The 20,786-nt window shown below is 48.0% G+C and overlaps 1 protein-coding gene across 4 annotated transcripts in view; it reads right to left on the minus strand.

Moving 5' to 3' along the window:
- GPAM (glycerol-3-phosphate acyltransferase, mitochondrial) overlaps nt 1-1,097 on the minus strand; it is a 61,867-nt gene extending 60,770 nt beyond the window's left edge. For 3 of the 4 annotated variants that reach the window (XM_054983786.1, XM_054983784.1, XM_054983783.1), the window contains exon 1: nt 994-1,072. Coding sequence is in view for 1 of the 4 variants with exons in the window: in XM_054983787.1 (XP_054839762.1) it covers nt 994-1,014 (21 nt within the window). In the remaining 3 variants the exon portion in view is untranslated. Of the gene's footprint in view, nt 1-993 lie in introns of all 4 variants that reach the window. The other variant, XM_054983787.1, reaches the window with a different exon arrangement.
- Between the last annotated feature and the right edge of the window lie 19,689 nt (nt 1,098-20,786).

Consider the following 20,786-nt stretch of genomic DNA (forward strand, 5'->3'; position numbering starts at 1 on the left):
CTTAAAACAAGAATGATTAATCTAACAGGAATCAATGTGAAGTAAAAATACACAGCAGGCTCAAAAGATCTGCTATAAATAAGGGAGGAACTGCCAGGCATTAATATCAGGTGTTGAATGTCCCTGTCCAGTAGCGAGCTAGTGCCAAGAGGATTTCTCTCAAGCTTCTCTGTGTGTCACCAGGGGAACAGCACCGATTTAAGCCAAGTTGGCAGGATGATGCAAAGGGCTTTCTCACAGGGTTAGTTAAGTACACCAGTGGCGTACACTTGCAGGGTCAAAAGAAAAGGAGCGAGAACAAGAAGTCCATATTAAAAGGAAGCTGGATTTCCTTCCAGCACCTACCCTGAATCTTAATCCAAATACCATTAATTAAGAAATTATTTACACTCTTCTCTCTTTTTCTATCTTTTTTTAAATCGCGAAGAAAACCAAAAGAAGCATGCAGACAAGCGCAATCCAAGCAGATCAACAAGGACTCCCCCGCTTTTGCTACTGATAAAACTGAATTCTGTGTTTTGCCAGAGTTTTCATAACGTTTTTCTGGTGCTTTGTAAGCTCCGCTGTGAAGGAAAGAAATTTTTTTCGCTAGAACAACTCCGGCTGTCCACTCACCAAGACCTACGACAAATTAAGTTTCTATCGGAACACGGAGCTCCATCGCTGAATCCTTTTGCTGAATCACTAGCCTGGCTCACACCCGCGCCTGCTGTCCCTGCAGGCTCGCCTCCCTCGAAACTTCCATCACGGGCTAGAAGTCAACAAACCTCAAGCACTCCCCAATCACCAGCGCACCCCCCCCGCCCCCATAACGATCTGTCTCGCATTCTCATGAACCGGCTTCCCTCAGGCACACCCCGAGCCCCGCCAGGAGGCGCTCACAACTGCTCCCCCCCACTCCTCTCAGCGGAGCCCCCGCGCCAAGCAGCGCCACAGAGGCTCCCGGGCGCCCTCTTTTTCTGCCCCTCTTCCGCAGCCCCTCTAGTCACACACCCAGGAGGGGGGGAAAGCCATCCCTTGCTTGAGGCGCCCTTCAACGCTGCCTCCGACCGCCGTCCTGCCTCGATGCTTTCAAGCAGCCAGGGGCTCCCGCCAGGCTTCTGCAGCTACTTGCACCCGCCACCGGCCCTCGCGCTGAGAAAGTGGCCAAGGAGGCAGGGCTGGCCGGCGAGGGGACTTACTCGCTAACGCCGCACCAACAGGAGCAGGCGGATGCCGGCCCTGACGCCATTTCCTGAGCGCCCGTCGCCATGGAGCGGAGCGTACGCCGTCCCGCCGCCGCGAGCCGACGGCAAGCAAGCCTTGCGCAGCTCGAAACTGGTGCCTCTTTCGCGCCGCTCGAACTGGAGAAGGCGCGGCAGGGCGGCAGCATCACCTAGATTCGCAGGAACGTCTTTGCGAGGCTCCATGGTGGGCCCAGATTTTGCCCTTTCCCCTCATCGAATTGCCTGCCCGTTCGGAGGCCACGAGCGTTGCACAAGATTCCACGTGCGCAGTCGGTGCGCAGACGTGCTTTCCGGAGACAGGCTTACTGCCCTTCCTCGCGGGCCCGTGTGATTGAGCTTGTCGGAATGGACAGGCTTGGAGAAAGTTGGATACTTCCACGGATGAGCAAAAATTAGAAGCTAGGTCTTCCCAGCCCGAGTCCAACCGCTATGTCATTTTTAAATCTTTTGTGATAGGCTTGTGTAGAACTTCTGACTGCCACCATACAGTCTTTCTTGGATATTCACAGAGTGCCTCGGACATTCTGGCTTTGAAGAACTGCAGGTGGCTGGATATGCATCAGAATGCCCAGTGCAATTGCTAATAGTCTCCCACCCACCCCTCTATTTTCACCTAAATAGAATTAGGTGAAAAGTTATTTCAGAATAATTGTCTGTACTAGCAGTGTTCCTGCTTTCCTGGTAAATTCTGATTTTGCGTCTTGCACTGTCACCATACCCTGGGCTAATGTTCTCCCTGCACTTTTTACTAGAACACCAGTCTCTCTTGCCTGGGTAATTATAGCCGACTTGTCAGCTTTTTCTGGGGTTAGATTTTTTTTTCTTGTCCCAATGTACATTATTCTATGTATTGTCGAAGGCAATGTACATTATTCTACATTACATTATTCTACTTTTAGTTAAATTTTACTTTTACTTTATTGTTCATTCTCCCAGCTTGAAGAAAGCCTTTGGGAGTCCTTGGTCTGTTTTAGGCTTTACCACAGTAGTAGCAGAACAGACCTGAAAACCTGAAATAAAGCTGGGTAGAATTTAAACAGACCTGTTTAGATTCCTTTACTCACCTTTCTAACCCCATCAATATCAATAGATTCAGTAACTGTGTTCAGGATTGCACTGTAAATTATTTGGTATAAGTGGCAAGTTTGCCTTACTCCCTTTCCATCCCTGAATCCAGATAAAACAGATTCCTTCAGATACTATACTGCTTATTTATGTCTATTATAAATACTGTTTATTCCTACCCTCTACTTTCTATTTTTTTAGGGAGCAATTCTAAATAGATGCAATTGGAAGTAAGTCCCATTTTATTCAATCAGGCTTGATCCCAGAAAAGTGTCCTTGGGATTGCATCCTTAACCAGTTAACAAATTATAAGAGATTCTGTTTTGATAAGAGTTTTCTTCAAGTCATTGATGAGGAGCCCTTGATAAGGATTTTTGAAAGGCCTGAATCACTTCATCTACATCCTTATTGACATTGTGAAAGAAATCTTAAAAAGGTGGAGAAGTATGAATTCTCTCTACATCAGCCATGCAGTTTCTTGCACAGTAATACTCTTCCCCCTCTGTATTTTAATAACATTAGTTTTAATAATGTTTGTCACCAGTTCTCTTCGGACATGGTGTTGTAGTGGTTAGAATGTCAGACTAGAATCTAAGAGACCAAGATTCAAATCCCTACTCCGCCATGGAATCTTGCTGGGTGACCTTGGGCCAGTCATATGCTCTCAGCCGTACCAGCCTCTCAAGTTTTTGTGATGATGAAATGAGGGGAAGGAGAGAAGCTGTTTTCGGACCTTATTGGGGAAAGTGCATGGTATAAACGAAGTAAATAAAATACAGATGTTATGCTGCCAAAGCTTTTTCAATTAAAAAAAATAAATTTGGTGAGGGATTATTTAATTATTTACCCTCACATCCATCTGTGAAAGCACAACTTCCTACTGTGTTTTGGGGATCAAGATTATGGAGTGTAAAGAGCAACTGTATTGAACTGTAATTGTGTAGTTCTTTTTTATGCACAACAAGATTGTGTAATGCTTACGTCAGCAAACAAATATGTTTCTGAATGGGACTGGGAGTTACATGGTTTTCTCAATATAAATATAAAAGTTACTCAAATGCTCGATACAAACAGTTGATTGGTGATTCTGGAAGACTTCTCCATCACCTTTGTAACATTTCACTGAATATCATTATTAATATGTTCCCCTTTAAACTGCAGACAAATAGCCACAATAGAATAATGTGAGATCTTTCTGCCAGGATTGTTCACTTGCCTTAGAATGAGAATTACAGATATAAGTTCAGTAAACAACATTTGTCACCCCTCTAGCACCTGTTTCATACAAATATACACGTTCTTTCCAGAATCTGGCTGAGGAAAACATGTCATATAGGGGGAAACAAATTTTGAATAGCAAATTTGCTTAATAGTGCTAGCAAAAACACAAAAACTCTTCTATGTAAACAGCATCTTCAGGAGAGTTCTCAACTGAATATGCAAGTCAGTATGAAACTGTCTGGGGTTAATGTTTTCTTGGCTTTTAGGGAGGCAGATCTGAATAACTTTTCTTGAGAAAAATAAATGTCCTTTGAAGATAATTATGAAAAATAGTTACTTAAAAAGATGAAATCTCATAAAAGTTTTGAGCAAGCAGGCACTGTAGAATTCATTTTGAATTCAGAGCTCTGTGTGTGTTAGATGTTGCTATGGAATCAAGGAGATTAAAACAGCTTTAGAGTTTGCCTAAAAGCATGGTTTTGAAGGACTGCATGATTTCTTTAAAAAAAACAGACGACATTTTTTTATGCCACTTAACAAAAGCTGTATTCTGCTTCTGTTGAAGTGAATGGGAATCTTGCCATTTCTTTCAAGAGATGCAGTTTCCTTTTCATCTGTCTTTTAAATGGAATCTGTTTTGTGTCATGGCATACAAAAGAGATACTTCAGTTTAGGAGCAAATCGGCAATTCCTTGGAAGTGAGGGATTTTTTTTTCCCGTAAAAAACAATTTCAATGAAAATTAAAGCAGTAAAAGTCAATTTAATTATTTTCTATTATAGCTTATTGTAATATCTTTGTAACAATAAAGAACCTTGTAATATCTGCTGAAGTGCACTAGGTTTTGAAAACAGTTACCGTAGAGAGAACCATCCCAGAGAGTTTAATGAGATTTTCATAGTCTAAAATTTGGTTGGAGTTTCATTCACATAACCACAGACATGTACATTCCCCTCCCTTGTCCCTTTTAAACATTTTTTACCAGAATCTCTCTGAATTTACAAGTTACTTTCTCAAATTGTTTCTGGTAATTCCCACCAAATTGCTTTCACAGGAAGCAACAAAGAAATGTTTGCAGAACAATACAATGTATTTTTCATTTAAAGAAATTTAAAACGAGGAAATTGTAACAGAAGTTGAGAAACCAAAATCCCTGCAGTGAAGGAAAGTGAATGATGGAGTCATTCAACAAAGGCCTTTTTGTTTCCTGTGACCAAGTTTGACCTTACAAGAATACAAACAATTCAGTCTATGCCGTTTGGCAGTGGAACACTCCAATATCAATGTTATTGCTTTTTTGTATATAATTTGTTGGGGTGATTTGGCAAAGAGCCACTCTGCTGACTGATAAGACCATACAGCAGTAATGGTTCTGCTGTAAGCCTTTTTTCCTTAGAGAAATTATTTCCTTTCATCTTCCTTCCTAAAAATAATTGCAACATTTATTAAACTCGCATTCGGTTTTGTCAGGATAGAATGCTGTGTATTTAGGGATGGACAAAGAAATTCAAGTATTATCATTGCTATATAATCACATAAACGGAGATGATGATCATTTGAACTCTTCTGGATGCTTTTAAATCTTCCTTATTTTCCTGTGAACAAAAGATTTGCACTAACAGAAGGTATTATGGAAGGGCAGCCCAATTCTGAGGGCCACTGCAGAGATGGCAGCCAGCTGCCAATGTAATAGTAGTAACAGGTCAGATCCCTATGGACAATCTCTGCAAGGAGGGTGGGAACAACATGCACCATTCCACAAGGTTCATACTGCATAGTGAGTGCACACGGTTCATAGCAGTAATTCTGGCAACACCCACCAATCAGCAAGCAGTACCCAGTGATGTTCTTCTGAGTGATACACACAGGTACAGCCAATCAATGTTTGCTGATGCAGCTACTGCCCCTCCATGCCCCTTCCCCTCCATTGAGCAGCAGTGGACAGGGAGGAAAGACCCAGCAACCCCAATAGAGCTATTTGGCCTGAGTGTTCACCCACATCCCCCAGGGGAAGGGCACCCATGCAGCGGACAAGACTCCTACCCATCTCCTTGGCAAGGGTCTCACTGGCAGCAAAAGTACTCACATGTAAACCATCCCTGCTCCAAGCCCCATATACCCTTCCCCCTGAAAAGAAAGAAAAAAGAAGAGAAAGAGGCTAGGCTCAAACCCTCAACCCCCACACCCAAGATTAGCTACCTAACCACTTGGCCAAGAAGGCAGGTGCAAAAGAGCATGCCATGTTGCATTAAGCACTCCTCTGCAGCCCTGGCATTACCAATAGCCATATGGTACAAGGAAGACAATATTGCAAAGGTGGCTCAGTGGAAAGGCCAGCATGCCACAGCACCTGGTTAAATCTCCATAGTCAGAGGCAGGCAGATGTTTGGGAGCTGACATTTTGCTCCAGCCCCAAACTCCAAAAGAGGGTACAGAACAGAACAACCCTGGACAGCCATCATTTGGGCTGAGGTGCCCCTTCACAATCCCTCTGTGCCTCTCTTGTGCCCTGTCTAACCCGGGCCCTGTAAAACCTGTATGGTTTATCTGAGGCCAGCAGTGCTGTAGGGGAGTGTGAGACCCAGAGCAGACACATGTCCCCTAAAACGACACCTGGCCTGCTCCTTGTGCTAGGTGCACACAGCAGTCATCAGAATGTGTGAGTGAGAAGGGAATGGGAACTGCAGAGGGGTGACCATATCAATCTGCTGAAGAGGTGAGCTGCAGCATGTGAAAGCTCACAGTGCTGCAGAACTGTGTTATATTTTGCAGCTAAACAAAGCAGAGTTCCAATGGCATCATGAAAACCAACTTATATTCCAATGTGAGGTTCTGTGAGTTAGAGCCCACTCCCTCAGATGTGTGAGAGGAAGATCATTCTGGGAGGCACCATGGGGAATTCACAAAGGGGGCAGAGATTGGTGTGCTGTGAGAGGAGGCAAGAAAATCCTACCTACTCAACAACAGACACAACCTTATAGATCACTTCAGACTTTACTGAACAGCAGCAGAGAAACAGGAACAAAGTATCCAGATGTGCAAGCTGTTCCAGGAAGCTATGGGGAGATGGAGTGTATCCTCCCTATCACAATATGCTTGTGAGCAGTGTGGATTTGCCAGATGGATGGCTGCCTGAGCCAGGATGCTGCAGGTGCTGGAGTGGAACCAATGGAATGGTAACCCCATAGCAGAGAGCCAGCCCATTCCACAACCAGAATATCATCCTCCCAGGTCTTCCCATCAACACCTGCAGACACCAAAGAGATGTTAGATAAGCACTATGGGCCTGACCACTGTAGTCATCATTGTGGGACCCCTGTGGGGTCTATGGTTCATTCCCGTGGAAAGGGGGCTCCATTTGTCAGAATAGCCATCCACCCTCATCCTCATAACATAGCCCTCCACAAGGCAATTACTCATCTACCATGTGGGTTGCACCTCAAGGCAGTAAGTGTGATGGTTGTTTGGCTAGCAGATTCACAGCGGAGGGCTGCTGCCTGTTACCTCCCAAACTCCATTATATCCCATTCTGCCACCCAGGGTGGGGAGCACCCTGGAAAAAGATCATTCTGACATTGCTGCCAAACGCACGCCTGATGTGCTAGCACACTCCTAGGTACACTTTCCTGGGAAAATTCTCCATTGCATGAAATGAGACTCACTGCTGGGTGCATCTGCCTCAGGTTGCCCCAGTCCAAATGCATCACTAGCCTTGGCTGGATGAGGCAGCAGAGAAGCAACAAGGTGCAACACCAGCGTGTCTCTGAGATATGCTGGTGTTGCAGCTGGTTGGCTCCCTGAGAGCTTTTGTTCCCCACCTCCTGCCATACTTTCCAGGTGAGGAGTTCTGCCAGGTGGGTTCTGCTGGGATTCTTTGGTTCTTTTACGGATGCTTTGGGTCAGTGCTTGCTCTTCTGTATTTGGGCTAGTCTTTGTGCTGGAGAAAGCATTTGATTCCCAAGCTCCATAGGCTACAGTGAAGAGCGGCTTTGGGGACCTTGTTCAGGGTCTGTAGAATTGGACCTCGTGGTATGACTCACTTGAAACTTGAGGAGGGGAGGTTTTAAAGGACAGGCACTCACTACACTGCAATTTTGATGTAGGTTGCATTAAAAACAGACCTTCCAGCCCCCTAGAATATTTCCCCCTGCATGGGTTTGAGGGGGGCAATGTTGTTCACAGCTAGAGGAAGGAGGCAGACAGAAAGTGCTGACTGTCCTTGTTAAGGCCATGTTCATGCCAATCAGTGGAATGCATTGGGCAACATGAACTTAAAAGGGCCTAGGCCTATCTCCTTGATGCTTTTGTCAAGCACATCTGCACAGCTGAAAAGCTGAGAATGAAGGCATAGATCAGTGGCCAGCAGCTGCTGGTAGAGCCAGGGCAATGACTGCAACTGACAGGACTGAAGCGATGCCTTAGAAGACAAGACCTGCAGTTAAAAGTGAAGGATAGAATGAAGGAACCCCACTTTGGGTAACAGAGAACCCTGTTGGGTTAACACCTACTTACTCTCAAGATGTACTGGGATGTGGGTGGGGTGGCAAAGATGTCACTACATAAAGATGCAATGGGGCTGGATTATGCCTTCATTAGAATGCACGTCAATAAGCCTGCTTTAAACAGATAGTCACAGAGGGAGGCAATATATTTTCCATTCAGGAATCTCAAACATATCCTTGGGCTCAGGAGAACCACTATACCCTTCAATCAGTCTCTCTTTAGAAAGGGCAGAAGGGACGGAGTTACCACTTTCTGAATCCTAATTGTAGTCAACATATGCATATCTTAAATAAATTGGAATAGTGTGAGGTAGTGGTTAGACTGTCAGACTTAAAGCAGGGAAGCCTAGGTTCATATTCCCACTCAGCTATTTGGCTGACAGTCCAGTACTTCACGCCTTTTAATTTTATAAATCTTCATATTTTCCAAGATACTAGTGCACATGGTCCAGTAAAGCAATCCACAGTATGTATCCATGTATCAGCTATCACCCTTCCTGGACTGAAATGATCTTGCCACTGTGGTAAATACCCTGGTAACATCTAGATCAAATTACTGTGGTGGTCTTTATGTGGTACTGCCCTTGAAAACTATCTGGAAGCTATTGTTGGTACAGAATGCTGCAGCCAGAATGTTGACTGGAGTGGGTTATAGGGACCATATTACTCCCATCTTATTGCATCTGCTCATAGTTTGCTTCTGGGCTCAATTCAAGATGCTGTTTTTGACCTTTAAAATCCCTTATGGCTTGGGCCAGCATACCTGAAGGACTGCCTTCTCCCATGTGAATCTACCCTTTCACTCAAGTCATCTTTGGAGACTATGCTTCAGGTTTCCCTGCCATCTGAGGTTAGATGGGTGGCAACCTGAGAAAGGACCTTCTTGGTCATGGGACCAAAACTTGAAACTCCCTGTGCAGGGAGATTTTTCTGTATCTGTATATCTTCCACCAGAAGATGAAGACTTTTTTGCTTTGTTTGGCATTTCCCCACCGTTACTGGCCTTCACCCCTTATTGGCCGATTCTGCACAGCTTACCTGAAGCCAGAACATTGCGGGACATTGCAGAACATGCCGGCAAAAACGCAAAAGATCACGTTTTCTCACGCAAGTTTTGCGCAATGTCGTGCAAAATTCACGCGAGAAAACGTGATCTTCCGCGTTTTGCCGGCATGTTCCACAACGTTCCAGCTTCAGGTAAGCCGTGCGGAATCGGCCATTGTGTTGTTATGTGTGTTTGTCTGTTTTTATGTTTTTACTGAATTATTATAATATATATATATATATATATATATATATATATATATTCATTGCTGTGTTACCATTGAAATGTTTATGTCTGCTATCAGGGGGACCCTATTGGGGTGGAAAGACAGCATTAAAATGTTTTAAATAAATAAATAAATGTGGCATCCAAATTAAATCAGAACTGGAATGCTGCTATTGGAAGAAAACATATGGCATGCTATAGTAACTGGAACAATTGGAACAATGGATGGGGGGGCTGCCTTGGACATTATAACTCTGTTAAATTTGCCATAATGTTGACGTGAATCTGTAGATGAAGTGAAAGAAAGGGTTTTTTTTAAAAAAAGCATAGACCTTGTTTCAAGCTGCTACTAGTAAAAGAAGTGGAAACAAGAAGGCTCATTAGTTTATACTTCTTGCAGACCTGCCAATGTCAATACATGCCCTAGTGCCTTTCATGCTGCAAAAAATTATTACGATGGTGGTGTGACTGTGTGGGATGAGGTGATCTCAGCAGAGTTTGTCAACAATGCTGTCTGGAGGAGGAGTGCTTGTGGAGAATGATGTTTTTCCCCCTCCTTTCAATGTGGCCACAGTCTGTTTCCTGTCCTCAGGCATCTGACGAAGAGAACTGTGATTCTCGAAAGCTTATGCTACAATAAAATTGGTTAGTCTTAAAGGTGCTACTGGACTCTTTTTGATTCTCCTGTCCTCAGTTCTGCTAACAAGTCCCTCGGTGGTGTGATAGCTTTGGATAATCTGGGGGAAGAGAGGAAAAAGCCCTCATGATATTGCTAAAGAATCACTTCAAAGATTATGATTCATATTGACCTTTTGAGATTACGTCTCTGATGCAATTTGAACAGCTCCAAAGCAGACCAAGAATGCTGTTCTCAATGCCAAGTCCTGTTATTTCTTCAGGGAGGCTATTCAGAATTGACTTAAAACTTAAATAAACACTTTGCACCGATATCCAAGCATCTCTCACTTGTAGCACTCTTACTAGAGGATGGCCTGTTCGAAATTTGTTGCTGGCATGGCAAAACACTTGCACATGAGACTGTGCATGCTCAACATTTCAATTACACTTTTCTAGAATGTTGCTCAGAGCTGTTGTAGAAAAGTGGCTGACAGTGCCATCCTAAGCAGAATTAAACCCTTCTAAGTCCATTGAAGTCAGTGGTCTTAGAATAGTGCGACTGTGCTTAGGATGGCACTGTAACAGAATGTACTGTAATATGTCTATTTTATTTATTCATTTAAAACATTTCAGGGAGGTTTCTAGATCAATGTTTACATTAGACACAAAATTGCTTGATGGCTTTAAGCAACCCTGTCAGCCTCAGCCCCACTACCTGTGATATGGGAATAGTGCTGGCCTACATTGCAGAGCTGTTGTAATGATTACAACAAGCTAATTAGACCAAGTGCTTTGACCATTGAAAGTGCTATATATATAGTGGTTTTATTTCTGATATGTCTTACATGGTTTTCTGAAATTTTAATGATAGTTTAATGGATCTAGTAGAAATAGGGGGGCACGTCTCATTATCACAAAAATTAACAGGCACCTCACCCCCTTTTAGGGTCTAAGCCCTGCTCTCTTTTGCCCCGGGGAGCACTGCCCCATGTGACAGGGAGTGACCTCTAACCTCCTGTGACCTGAGAAGGGTGTGGTCATGCAACCCTTCTACAAGCTCATCTCACTGCTCTGGATCAATAGGAAGGGGTTTTGAGTTTGAGTGTATGGGGTGCTAGGGTGGAAGACTGGGGGCATACTGCACCCCAGCTCCCTATAAGTCCCTAAAGGAGGTCATGTGACACCTCTACATGCTCGTCATGAGCGTAGTGTTCAAATGCACCAATGAACATGTAGGCGATTGAGGAGCCAGCCACTTTGTGATCCCCACATTTTCTTCTGCTGCTGGAGCTTTTGCAAGATGGAGAAGACAATCAAGAAAGGGGGCCTATTCCCACCCAGAAAACATGACGGTGATGGATCCTTCCTCTGGTTTGGAAGATGTGGCCATCGGCAGAACCCACCTCCCCAATGGGGTGGCTGCAACAGAACAGAATGGAAAGGAAGGGTATCGTCTCCAATTAACCTGCCTCAAATGGGGGTTGTGAGGACGACATGAAGAAAAGTAGCAGTCACACCGCCAGAGAAATCCTAGCCAGAATTACTCCAGTTTAAGCAAGAGCAAGGATTGTGGATGAAAGGGGTGGGCCATCACTCTATGTACAATTCATGTTCTGCAACAGGAACCAACCTCACCAATGGTGTGGCCGCACAGTAGCCTTGATTGCTACCCAGGCCAGGAACTCACCATCAGGTACAGCTGTTAGAATTCCCCTTTGGTGGGGTGCCCCACTCCCAGGAATGTGATGGAGATCAACGTACGACCCACCTATTGAGAAGAGGTGTACACCTGCAAGACCCACCTCACCAATGGGGTGCCCGCGACAGAACAGAATGGAATAGATGCCTTCCACACCGAGATCTCCCCAACAGTCTCTGAGGCACTGTATGCCTAATTTATTTATTCATTTATTTATTTATTCAATTTATATACCTCCCATCCCCAGGGGCTCTGGGCGGTGAACAGTTAAAATCGATAAAAAACAAAAACTAAAATCAATATCCAAATAATGGGACATTGCCAAGGGGTGTGCCCATGTCCATGAGGGGAGCCTTCCAACAGCAAGGAATTCGGCATCCTCCCAAACCCATCTCACCGAACGGGTGGCCATGAGGGAGACTCACCCCCCTCCTCCTCAAGCATGCGTTCTCACAGAGAATGGGGAGGGGACGTCATTTGGCTCAGAACAACCAAGTCCTACTGCTGGAGGAGAAGGCAGAAAGGCACAAAGGGGAAAGCACCCTCCCTCAAAGAAAAAACAGCGAACGCCAGCAGCCATAACCCACCACACCAACATAGTGGCTGTGAGAGAAGAGGAGGTCGGTGGTATCCTGAAAGGTCCTCAGGACATGGACCATTTGGGAGAGGGCTGGTAGCCAGCCCGTGGTGCTAATGCTGAGCCACTGAGTCTTTCAGAGCAGTTTTCCAGGTTTTGACCCATCTCATTGATGTGGGGGATGTGAAGGAAGTCTTCCACTGTCAGACCCTTGAGAACTGCTGCTAAAATTGCCCGGGGGGAGCCTTCGCATTTGGAAGGGATTTGTACAGCATCCAGAATATATCTCCCCAATGTTCTCCAACAGCTCAGATCTTCGAGTCCAAGAAGACGTGTGCATCTGCCGGAGGCTGTGTGAGAAGGGCAACTTGTCCCACAGAAATCTGAAAGGAGGGTAAGAGAGAGTGGTACAGAATTGGGCAAATAGGCCAATGAGATGCCATTTAATATCAAGGAGTCTGGTGGTGCGATTGCACTGGGCAAGGACAGGGGACAAAAGGGAAAGACTATCATCACCCTAGAGCTAGTAGTGTTCAGCCACAGAAACTCACCTCACTAATGGTGTGGACGCACAGTGGGCTCGATTGCAACCTGGCCCAAGAGCACCCCTCAAGACCAGGTGCGGTGGTGACAGCAGACCATCCTCTCCAGGGATGAGCAGGATGCATGGAAGCCGAAAAGGAGAAGCCCACTGATGTCAAAACTGAACTGTGGCTGGATTTGCATCAACAGTCTGAAGAACCCACCTCTCCGATGGAGCAGAAAGGAACAGATGGATAGATGCCTTCTCATCCTTGGGGGAAGGCTACTCGGAGTCCCACTTGTGGGGAACCATCTTCCCCCAGGGATGTGAAGGAAACGGATGGATGCCTTCCCTACCTATATCTCCCCAACAGTATCTGAGGCAGTGCATGCCCAATGGGGCAATGACAACAGGTCTTCCTGTATCCATGGGCTAAGGCAGGGGACAAAAGAAGTCTGAAATCCCTCAAATGTAGAAACTCACCTCGCGAACACAGTGGCCATGACGGAACGAAATGGATGCCTTCCCAACCTTCGGGGAACGAGATTCCAAGACCCCTTGTGGGGGGCATTTCTACACCATGGAACAGTACGAGACAAAGGCCATCCCTCATGCTGAGGGGCAGTGGCCACTGACAAATCTTACCTCCACAATGTGGCAGCAGTGATGGATGCCCTCCCCACCATCAGGGAGGGTGAGACGAAATCCTCTGGTTGGGGAGTGGAGAGTTTCCCAGGACAGGAAAGCAATTATTGGATGTCCATTCCTCGTGCTGAGGAGCGGTGGCCACCGACAAATCCCACCTCCCCGACGTGGCAGCAGTGATGGATGCCTTCCCCACCCACCTCGGATGGACAGCTGCTCAAAATAAGAACCCTCCCCACATCCCCAGAATCTATCTATCTGCCTTGCAGACTCAGGAGACGGTCAACAGTCCACATCCATTCCTTCCCACAGAGGCAAGGGGATCTTGTGGGTGGGGGGTGGAGTGGCAAAATAGACAGGAACTACAGAAAAAGTTTTCAGCTAAATCTGGCACCACCGGACCCATGAGGTGTCTGTGAGGGGATCCTTCCCCACCTCTGGGGAAGCAGAATGAAATGTCCCTTAGTGTGGGTGCATTTTCACTGTTTGAAGAACTCTGCATTAGCCTAAAACCCACCTCACCAACTGGGAAGGGAACGGATGCCTTACCCGTCTTTGTGGAAGGTGATTCAACATCCCCTTGCCAAGGGGGGCCACCCCTCAGGTAACATCACGTAGACAGAAGTGTCCATGATGGACTGGAATGGACGCTTTCCCTGCCTTCATGGAAGACGATTCTATGTCCCCTCGCAAAGAGGGGCCTCCATATGGAGTGCAACATTGACAAGAGGCCATCCCTAGAGATGAGAAGAGGTGGTTTGCCAAACACACCTTACCAACGAGGTTGCCGGGAGGAAATGGCAGGTATGCCTTCCCCACTTTCGGGTAAGGCTGTTCTAAGTCCCCTCATGGGGGGACATCCCCCCAGGGAACGTGATAGTGTCTGTGACAGAACAGAACTGATTCCTTCCAACCTGGTGAAACTCTCTGTCTGAGGACACTCGGGCCTGCCAGGATCTTGTATCATTTCGGTGGGCCTGCAAGATGGAGATGTTTCACCAGGCTTACGGTTGAGGCCAGCGTCAGGACCATCATTGAGCCTCCCACCAGTCTCCGGTATACGAGTACAGCTCGTGTGTCTGTCTACCTCCTCTTCGTATGCTGGGCGCAGGAATGTGTAGCCAACTATATCAGGTTTTTGTATATATATAAAATCTTAATTGCTGAATTTTATTGTAGAATCTGCTATGTAATTGTATTTTATGACTGTTTTACCCCATCCTGAGCCCACTTGTGGGGAGGGCGGGTTAAACACTGAATAAACTAAACTAAACTAAACCCACCCAGCCGGAACAGGTGCTCAAAATAAGAAGACCCTTTCCCACCTCCTGTTAACTCAAACCCGCCTCCCCAATGGGGTGGCAGCGAAGTGTGCCTTCCCCACCCATAGGTGAAAGAGAGTTCTGTTCCCCTTGTGGGTGGGGGCTTTTGTATCTGTTGTGGATTCATTTCTGATGGCAAGAGACACCTCACTGATGGGGTGGTCGGAGAATCCAACTGATGTAGAAACACACCCTGGGTAGAAGCTGCAACACAACACTCAGAAGAAGAAACTGTCTCACTCACAGGGTGGACGCCAGAGATGCCTTTCCCCAGCAGACTCATGGATAAGTAGCTTGAAATAACCCTCAGTTAATGGGCTCCTGCTCTTCTCTGCCTCTGCAGATGGAATAACATGGCATTCCTCCATGAGGAAGTGGGGGTGGCCGGAGCCTGACTGTCAGTGAGAGAGTCTGGCAGCAGCACAGAGATTGGGGAGGGATCGGACCCTGACCAAAATCACTTCACTGATGGGGTGGCAGCAGGGGAAGCCTTCCCTACCCTTGTGGAAGGCAGTTAAAAGTCCACTTGCAGGGGGGCCCTCCCCCCCATGGGAAAGGAGAAAGAACAGAAACTGAAAACGATCCCCTCTTAGAAAGAGGAGTGACGGTGAACAAGAAGCCATCTCCCCTACGGAGTGGCTGAGACAAGGATGGATGGAGGAGCTGACAAATGCATAAGGAACAGACTGTTCCCTTGAGGTAAGAGTGGTGACCACCTGATCCCACCTCTACGACAGGGCGGGCATGAGGGAGAACTTTCCCACCTGTGTGGGAAGGAAAGTTTGGTTGCCCTTGTAGGAGGGAGTGCGTTCACATCTTGTAGTGGAGGTTAAAATTCCACAGTTGACGGGTGCTTTCGCAGTGCACTAAATTTTCTGTGAGTCCTTCTCACAGGAACTCTGACAGGATACTACCACCAGAACCCACCTGACTGACAGGGTGGCCGCTAGGGAAGCCTTCCCTCAGTGTACCCTTGTGGAGGGAGGTTACACCTCCCTTGCGTGGGTACGTTCGACACAGGAACCCACTAGGGCTGGCTCATGAGGCTGCCAGTGGCATAGAAATTGGGGAAGGGTTGGACCCCGGTGGCCCACAATGAACTGGGGGTAGTCCAGAGCCTGATTGTAGATGACTGAGCCTGGCAGCAGCACAAAGACTGGGGTTTCTCAGCACCAAGATTCCTCCCCAAGGTGCAGGAAGGGGTAGCCCAGCAGAGGGAGTTTGAGCTTTATGAAGGCCAATTGATCCACCAGGGCCAAGTCCAGGTGTGAGCTGCAGGGACGAAGGATGTCTCCCAGGTGGAATAATACCCACTCACTCTGGACACTGGTGGTGATGGGGGACAGGAGACAACAGGTCCACAGACAACAGGTCTGGCCGCTTTACATGCCCAATACTACAAAGGATTGGAGTCAGGGACTCGGGGGGGTTGACAAGTTACTATCACACCATCACCTCTGCCACGTCCTCCAGGAGAGCAACCCTTTCCTTCCTGATGCTGGCAACCTCCCAGTTCAACACTGAAGAACAGTAGTGGGGGTGGTCCCTGTTGGGTGGGCTCTCACAGCCTGGGATGCTGGGCTCATCTGCTGCCTTCGCTACCTCCTCCTCCACCACCACAACCCCTCTTCCATACCCTCTTCCCTCCAGCCACGTCTTTTCTCCTGAAACCTGCGTAGCGCCTTCTTTCAGTGCTGGAGCGCACATTGGTGCATGGCAACGGCACTCTTTACATGGGGAGTTGCACATGCAGGCCATTCTGTATGCCCACTGTTTGCAGACATGATGCAAGTGGGTGGCCACGCCTGCCTATAACCTACTCACCAAGTCCCAGACAATGGGGAGAAGAGCTTCCCCCGCTCCAGTTCTTTGTCCAGTATGCAGATCTAGCCCGTAGGTCAGGGGGATGGCTTGCCCCAGGCTGGCCTTGTAGGAGTAGAGGAGGTTGGTGGTGTCCCAAAATGGCTTCAGGACACGGACCATTTGAGAGAGAACTAGCAGTCCATGGAGCTGATGCTGGGCATCCTTCTTGACTGAATAATGGGCATAGAGGTCATGAAGTCCTCCATCATGTGTATTTGCTCCACTACACGCACTATCATCAGGTAGGTGGAGTTCCAACAGGTTACCAATTCTGGAAGAGCTGGTGTTCAGGATCCCCCTCCCCCTGCTTCTTATGTAGCTGGTGGGAAAACTTAATGCTGTGGGAAAAGTGGGCACCAAGACGACCAAAGCTGTCCAACAAGTTTCCATTGTTCCCCGGGTCCAGGTTGGCTTGATGGTGCTACCCAGCCCAAGAGTATCCCCCACAACCAGGTGCAGCTTGTGTGCCAGGTAAACAATGTCCTCAGGAGATGCATCATTCAAGGTTGTCAGCATCTTTCTACCTGCATCCATGACTATGTACCCACAGACAGCATCACCTGTGGCATCCACTCCCTCAGTCCACCCTAGATCATGCTGGCAATGTTCTTCCCAGTCTGATCTGCATCCATCCCCTGTGCCAGGAGCAGAACTGCTCTGTAGCCCAGTGGCAGGGGTGACTCCTCCTCCCGGGGCCCTAATTTTCCCATGGTGCTTCAGATGTCCTCCTGTTGCCACCAGTGGGCAGTGGTGGTGAGGTAGCAGCAGCAACAACCTTTATTGGCATTACATCCATATTAATAACAAAAACACTCCATGCAATAAAAAGTCCATGGTTCGCCCTTGTGCTCTAGCCAACTGTTTCCTGACCATATCTGCCACACAGTTGTAGAGGGCAGGCAACACTCATTGGCCAACAGTCCATCGCAAAGGCATTGTGAACCAGAGGGTGAAATGACGCAGCGCCTGGCAAAAGCCTACAACCTCCAGCATGGACAAAGATAGTCCATCCTTGGGGTGGACTCCTGTTCCCCTCCTGCTGTTCAGAAGCTCTCTTGCCCCCCGCCCCCCGATGGTTCTCATTGAAGCAACATGCTCGGGTGATGCCTCTGCAGATGCCTGTGAAGGCCACTGGATGACAGGGGATTGGGGTCCGAGCCCCTAAGCACCAGGGCACTGCAGGCCCAGCAACACACCAAACAGGGGTCGTTGGGGAGGGTTAGGAAGTGCTGCCAAAGTGTGGGATTGAAACAGCGACCAGGAGTTGGTGGGTCAGGAAGAGGATGGAGCCTTAACCACTGAGGTGTGGGGCTGGACCGGGAGGACGGAGTGCAGGCAGGAGCAGCCCTGGGAAGTTGGGATGTAGAGGAGCTGGATGTTTCTCCAAGACCCCACACCCAGCAATGCTAAGAGCTCTCTTGCCTCCTCCTCGATCCTCAAAAGTGGATCCATAGGAAGAGCCTCTGCCTATGAGACCTCCCAGTCCCCAGTACTGCAGGTGCTGGGCACTGATGAGCAACCAGGACAACCCTGCCACTTCTTCTCCCTATGACCACCCTTCTTCCTCGTTCCACCCCTCATGGTGCTATGAGAAAAGCCCTCCACCAAAAAAAACCCTGAGCTTGATCCCAGAACCTTGCTGCAGCCCTGAGATGGGGTTGGGGCAGAGCCCTAGCCCAACATCACAAATAAGAGTTGAAAGGGGGGGAAATGAGACAGAAAAGTGAGACCTCAGCCAAGGAAACCCAATAAACTTGGTCCCAGGGGCTGACTGCAGCCCTGAGACTGGGTTGGGGCAGAGCCCTATCCCAACACCACAAATGAGAGTTGAAAGGGGGGGAAATGAGACAGAAGAGTGAGCCCTCAGGAAGCCCAATAAGATTGATCCCAGAGCCTGACTGCAGCCCTGCAACTGGGTTAGGGCAGAACCCTAGGCTAGCCCACCACCCCACAATCAAATAAGAATTGAAAAGGGGGGGAAATGAGACAGAAGAGTGAGCCCTCAAGGAACCCAATAACCTTACACCAACAGCCTGACTGCAACTCTGAGACTGGGCTGGGGCAGAACATTAGGCTAGCCCACCACCCCACAAGCAAATAAGAATTGAAAGAAAAAAATGAAACAGAAAAGTGAGCCCTCAGCCAAGGAAACCCAATAAGCTTGCACTCAGTGCCTGACTGCAGCTCTCTGACTGGGTTGGGGCACAGTCCTAGGCTAGCCCATTACCTCACAAGCAAATAAGAATTAAAGGAAAATAATATTAAACAGAAGAAGAGTGAGCCCTCAGCCGAGGAAACCCAATAAGCTTGCTCCCACCCAGAGCCTTGCTGCAGCACAAGCCCCAAGCTTCCCTCTGGCACAATCAAAAAAGCCTCCCACAACAAGCAGTTCCTCCAAGTCGATATCCAGCTGGAAAGTGAAACCATGGCTCAGCGTGGGGTGTTATATATACTGTTTGCTCTCATAGAGAATAATGAGAGCTCTCTGGTTGGCAGCCAGAGCTGCCTATCAAGATTTTCAGGGCTAAGATTGGTGTGTTCCAAAGGCAACACAAGGTCTGCAGGCATCTCCCATATGATGCCTAGGGAACTGATTGCTCTGCGCCGGGATGTCTGGTTTCACAGACCAACGGACCGACGGGAGAGCCAAAGGTCATTGTGTCCATGAAAAAACATGTGTCCCAGAACCTGCCTGTCTGCGAACACCAAACCAGGTCGGTCTGTGTAAAATTTTTGTCCGGTTTTCGGTCCATGCCCACCTCTTCTTGACATTCATATTGTTTCTTTTAAAATAAACTCTTGTTGGTTTATGCAGTATGTACGCATCCTAATCCAAAAGCCATGCTTTCACATCTTTTCTAGTCAGTGTTTTACTAGTCTTAGAAGCCTCTCGAAAGAGGGATTCCGTACCTCCAAAACTCCCTGCTTCCCCTGGATTATAGTAAATCCCTTTTAATACATCCTCATGAAGTGTCATGATGTGACTCACCACTAGGGGTGTGCAAGCCAAAAATTTTCGGCTATAGCCGAAAGTAGAAAGCCGAAAGAAGATTCTCTATCGTTAAAGCCGAAAGCCGAAACAAGAATCTCTTTCGGCTTTCGGCTTTCGGGATTCTTTCGGCATTATTTCGGCATTCTTTCGGCTTTTTTCTATGGGAAAATGCCTCCGTCTTCCAGGACGCCTGGAGGAGGCATTTTCCCACCGAATAAGCCCAAAATTGGTGGGGACCTTCCTCTAACCCTTCTCTAACAACCACCCAAGTTTTTAGACAGATTGAACTTTGGGGGGCCATGTTATGGCCCCCCAAAGCAGGTCCCCCAATCCTCCCATAAGAAAGCGAAGGAGCAGCATATTGTTAGCATGCTGCTGCTCATCTTTCTTCATTATTTCCTATGGGGAAAAAATGAAGAGGCAGGCTTCCTTTGCCAGGGGTGGCATTTTGCATGCAAAATGCCCCCTTACCCTCAGGGGCCCTTCTCCCACCCCTCCTCCCACCCCCCACCAAGGCTCAGCCTGCTCCCACTTGGGGGGGCCATTTCATGGCCTCCCCAAGTAGGTGCTCTGCTCTCATCTCTACCACTGACAGCTGGGGGAGGCTTGTGTTGCCAGGGGTGGCATTTTGCATGCAAAATGCCCCCCAACCCTCTGGGGCCCTTCTCCCACCCCTCCTCCCACCCCCCACCAAGGCTCAGCCTGCTCCCACTTGGGGGGCCATTTCATGGCCTCCCCAAGTAGGTGCTCTGCTCTCATCCCTACCACTGACAGCTGGGGGAGGCTTGTCTTGCCAGGGGTGGCATTTTGCATGCAAAATGCCCCCCAGCCCTCTGGGGCCCTTCTCCCACCCTTCCTCCCACCCCACACCAAGGCTCAGACTGCTCCCACTTGGGGGGGCATTTCATGGCCTCCCCAAGTAGGTCCTCTCAGCCCCTAAAGTCCACCCCTTACAGCCCCACACAAACCCAATTCCCCCCAGCTGCCACACACAGACCCAAATCCCCACATTAGCCCCTCACAGACCCAAATCCACCCCCACCTGCCCCACACCCATAACCCCAGGAACAGGCTGGCAAAGGCCAGCCCTCTCCCTTTGTTCCCTATGCTGGGAACTTCTAAACTCTCTTTCCCTGGGCAATTCTGCACAGCCCAGGGGTGCCACAATGGTGGGCACACTTCTGAGTGCCAGCTGGTCCCTGTGAAAGAGCACCTGAACCACAGACACCCTCCCTCAAATTCCCCCACCACCTACAGAGATGGC

Source organism: Eublepharis macularius, chromosome 6 (assembly GCF_028583425.1).
Source record: "Eublepharis macularius isolate TG4126 chromosome 6, MPM_Emac_v1.0, whole genome shotgun sequence".
NCBI classification, from domain to species: domain Eukaryota; kingdom Metazoa; phylum Chordata; class Lepidosauria; order Squamata; family Eublepharidae; genus Eublepharis; species Eublepharis macularius.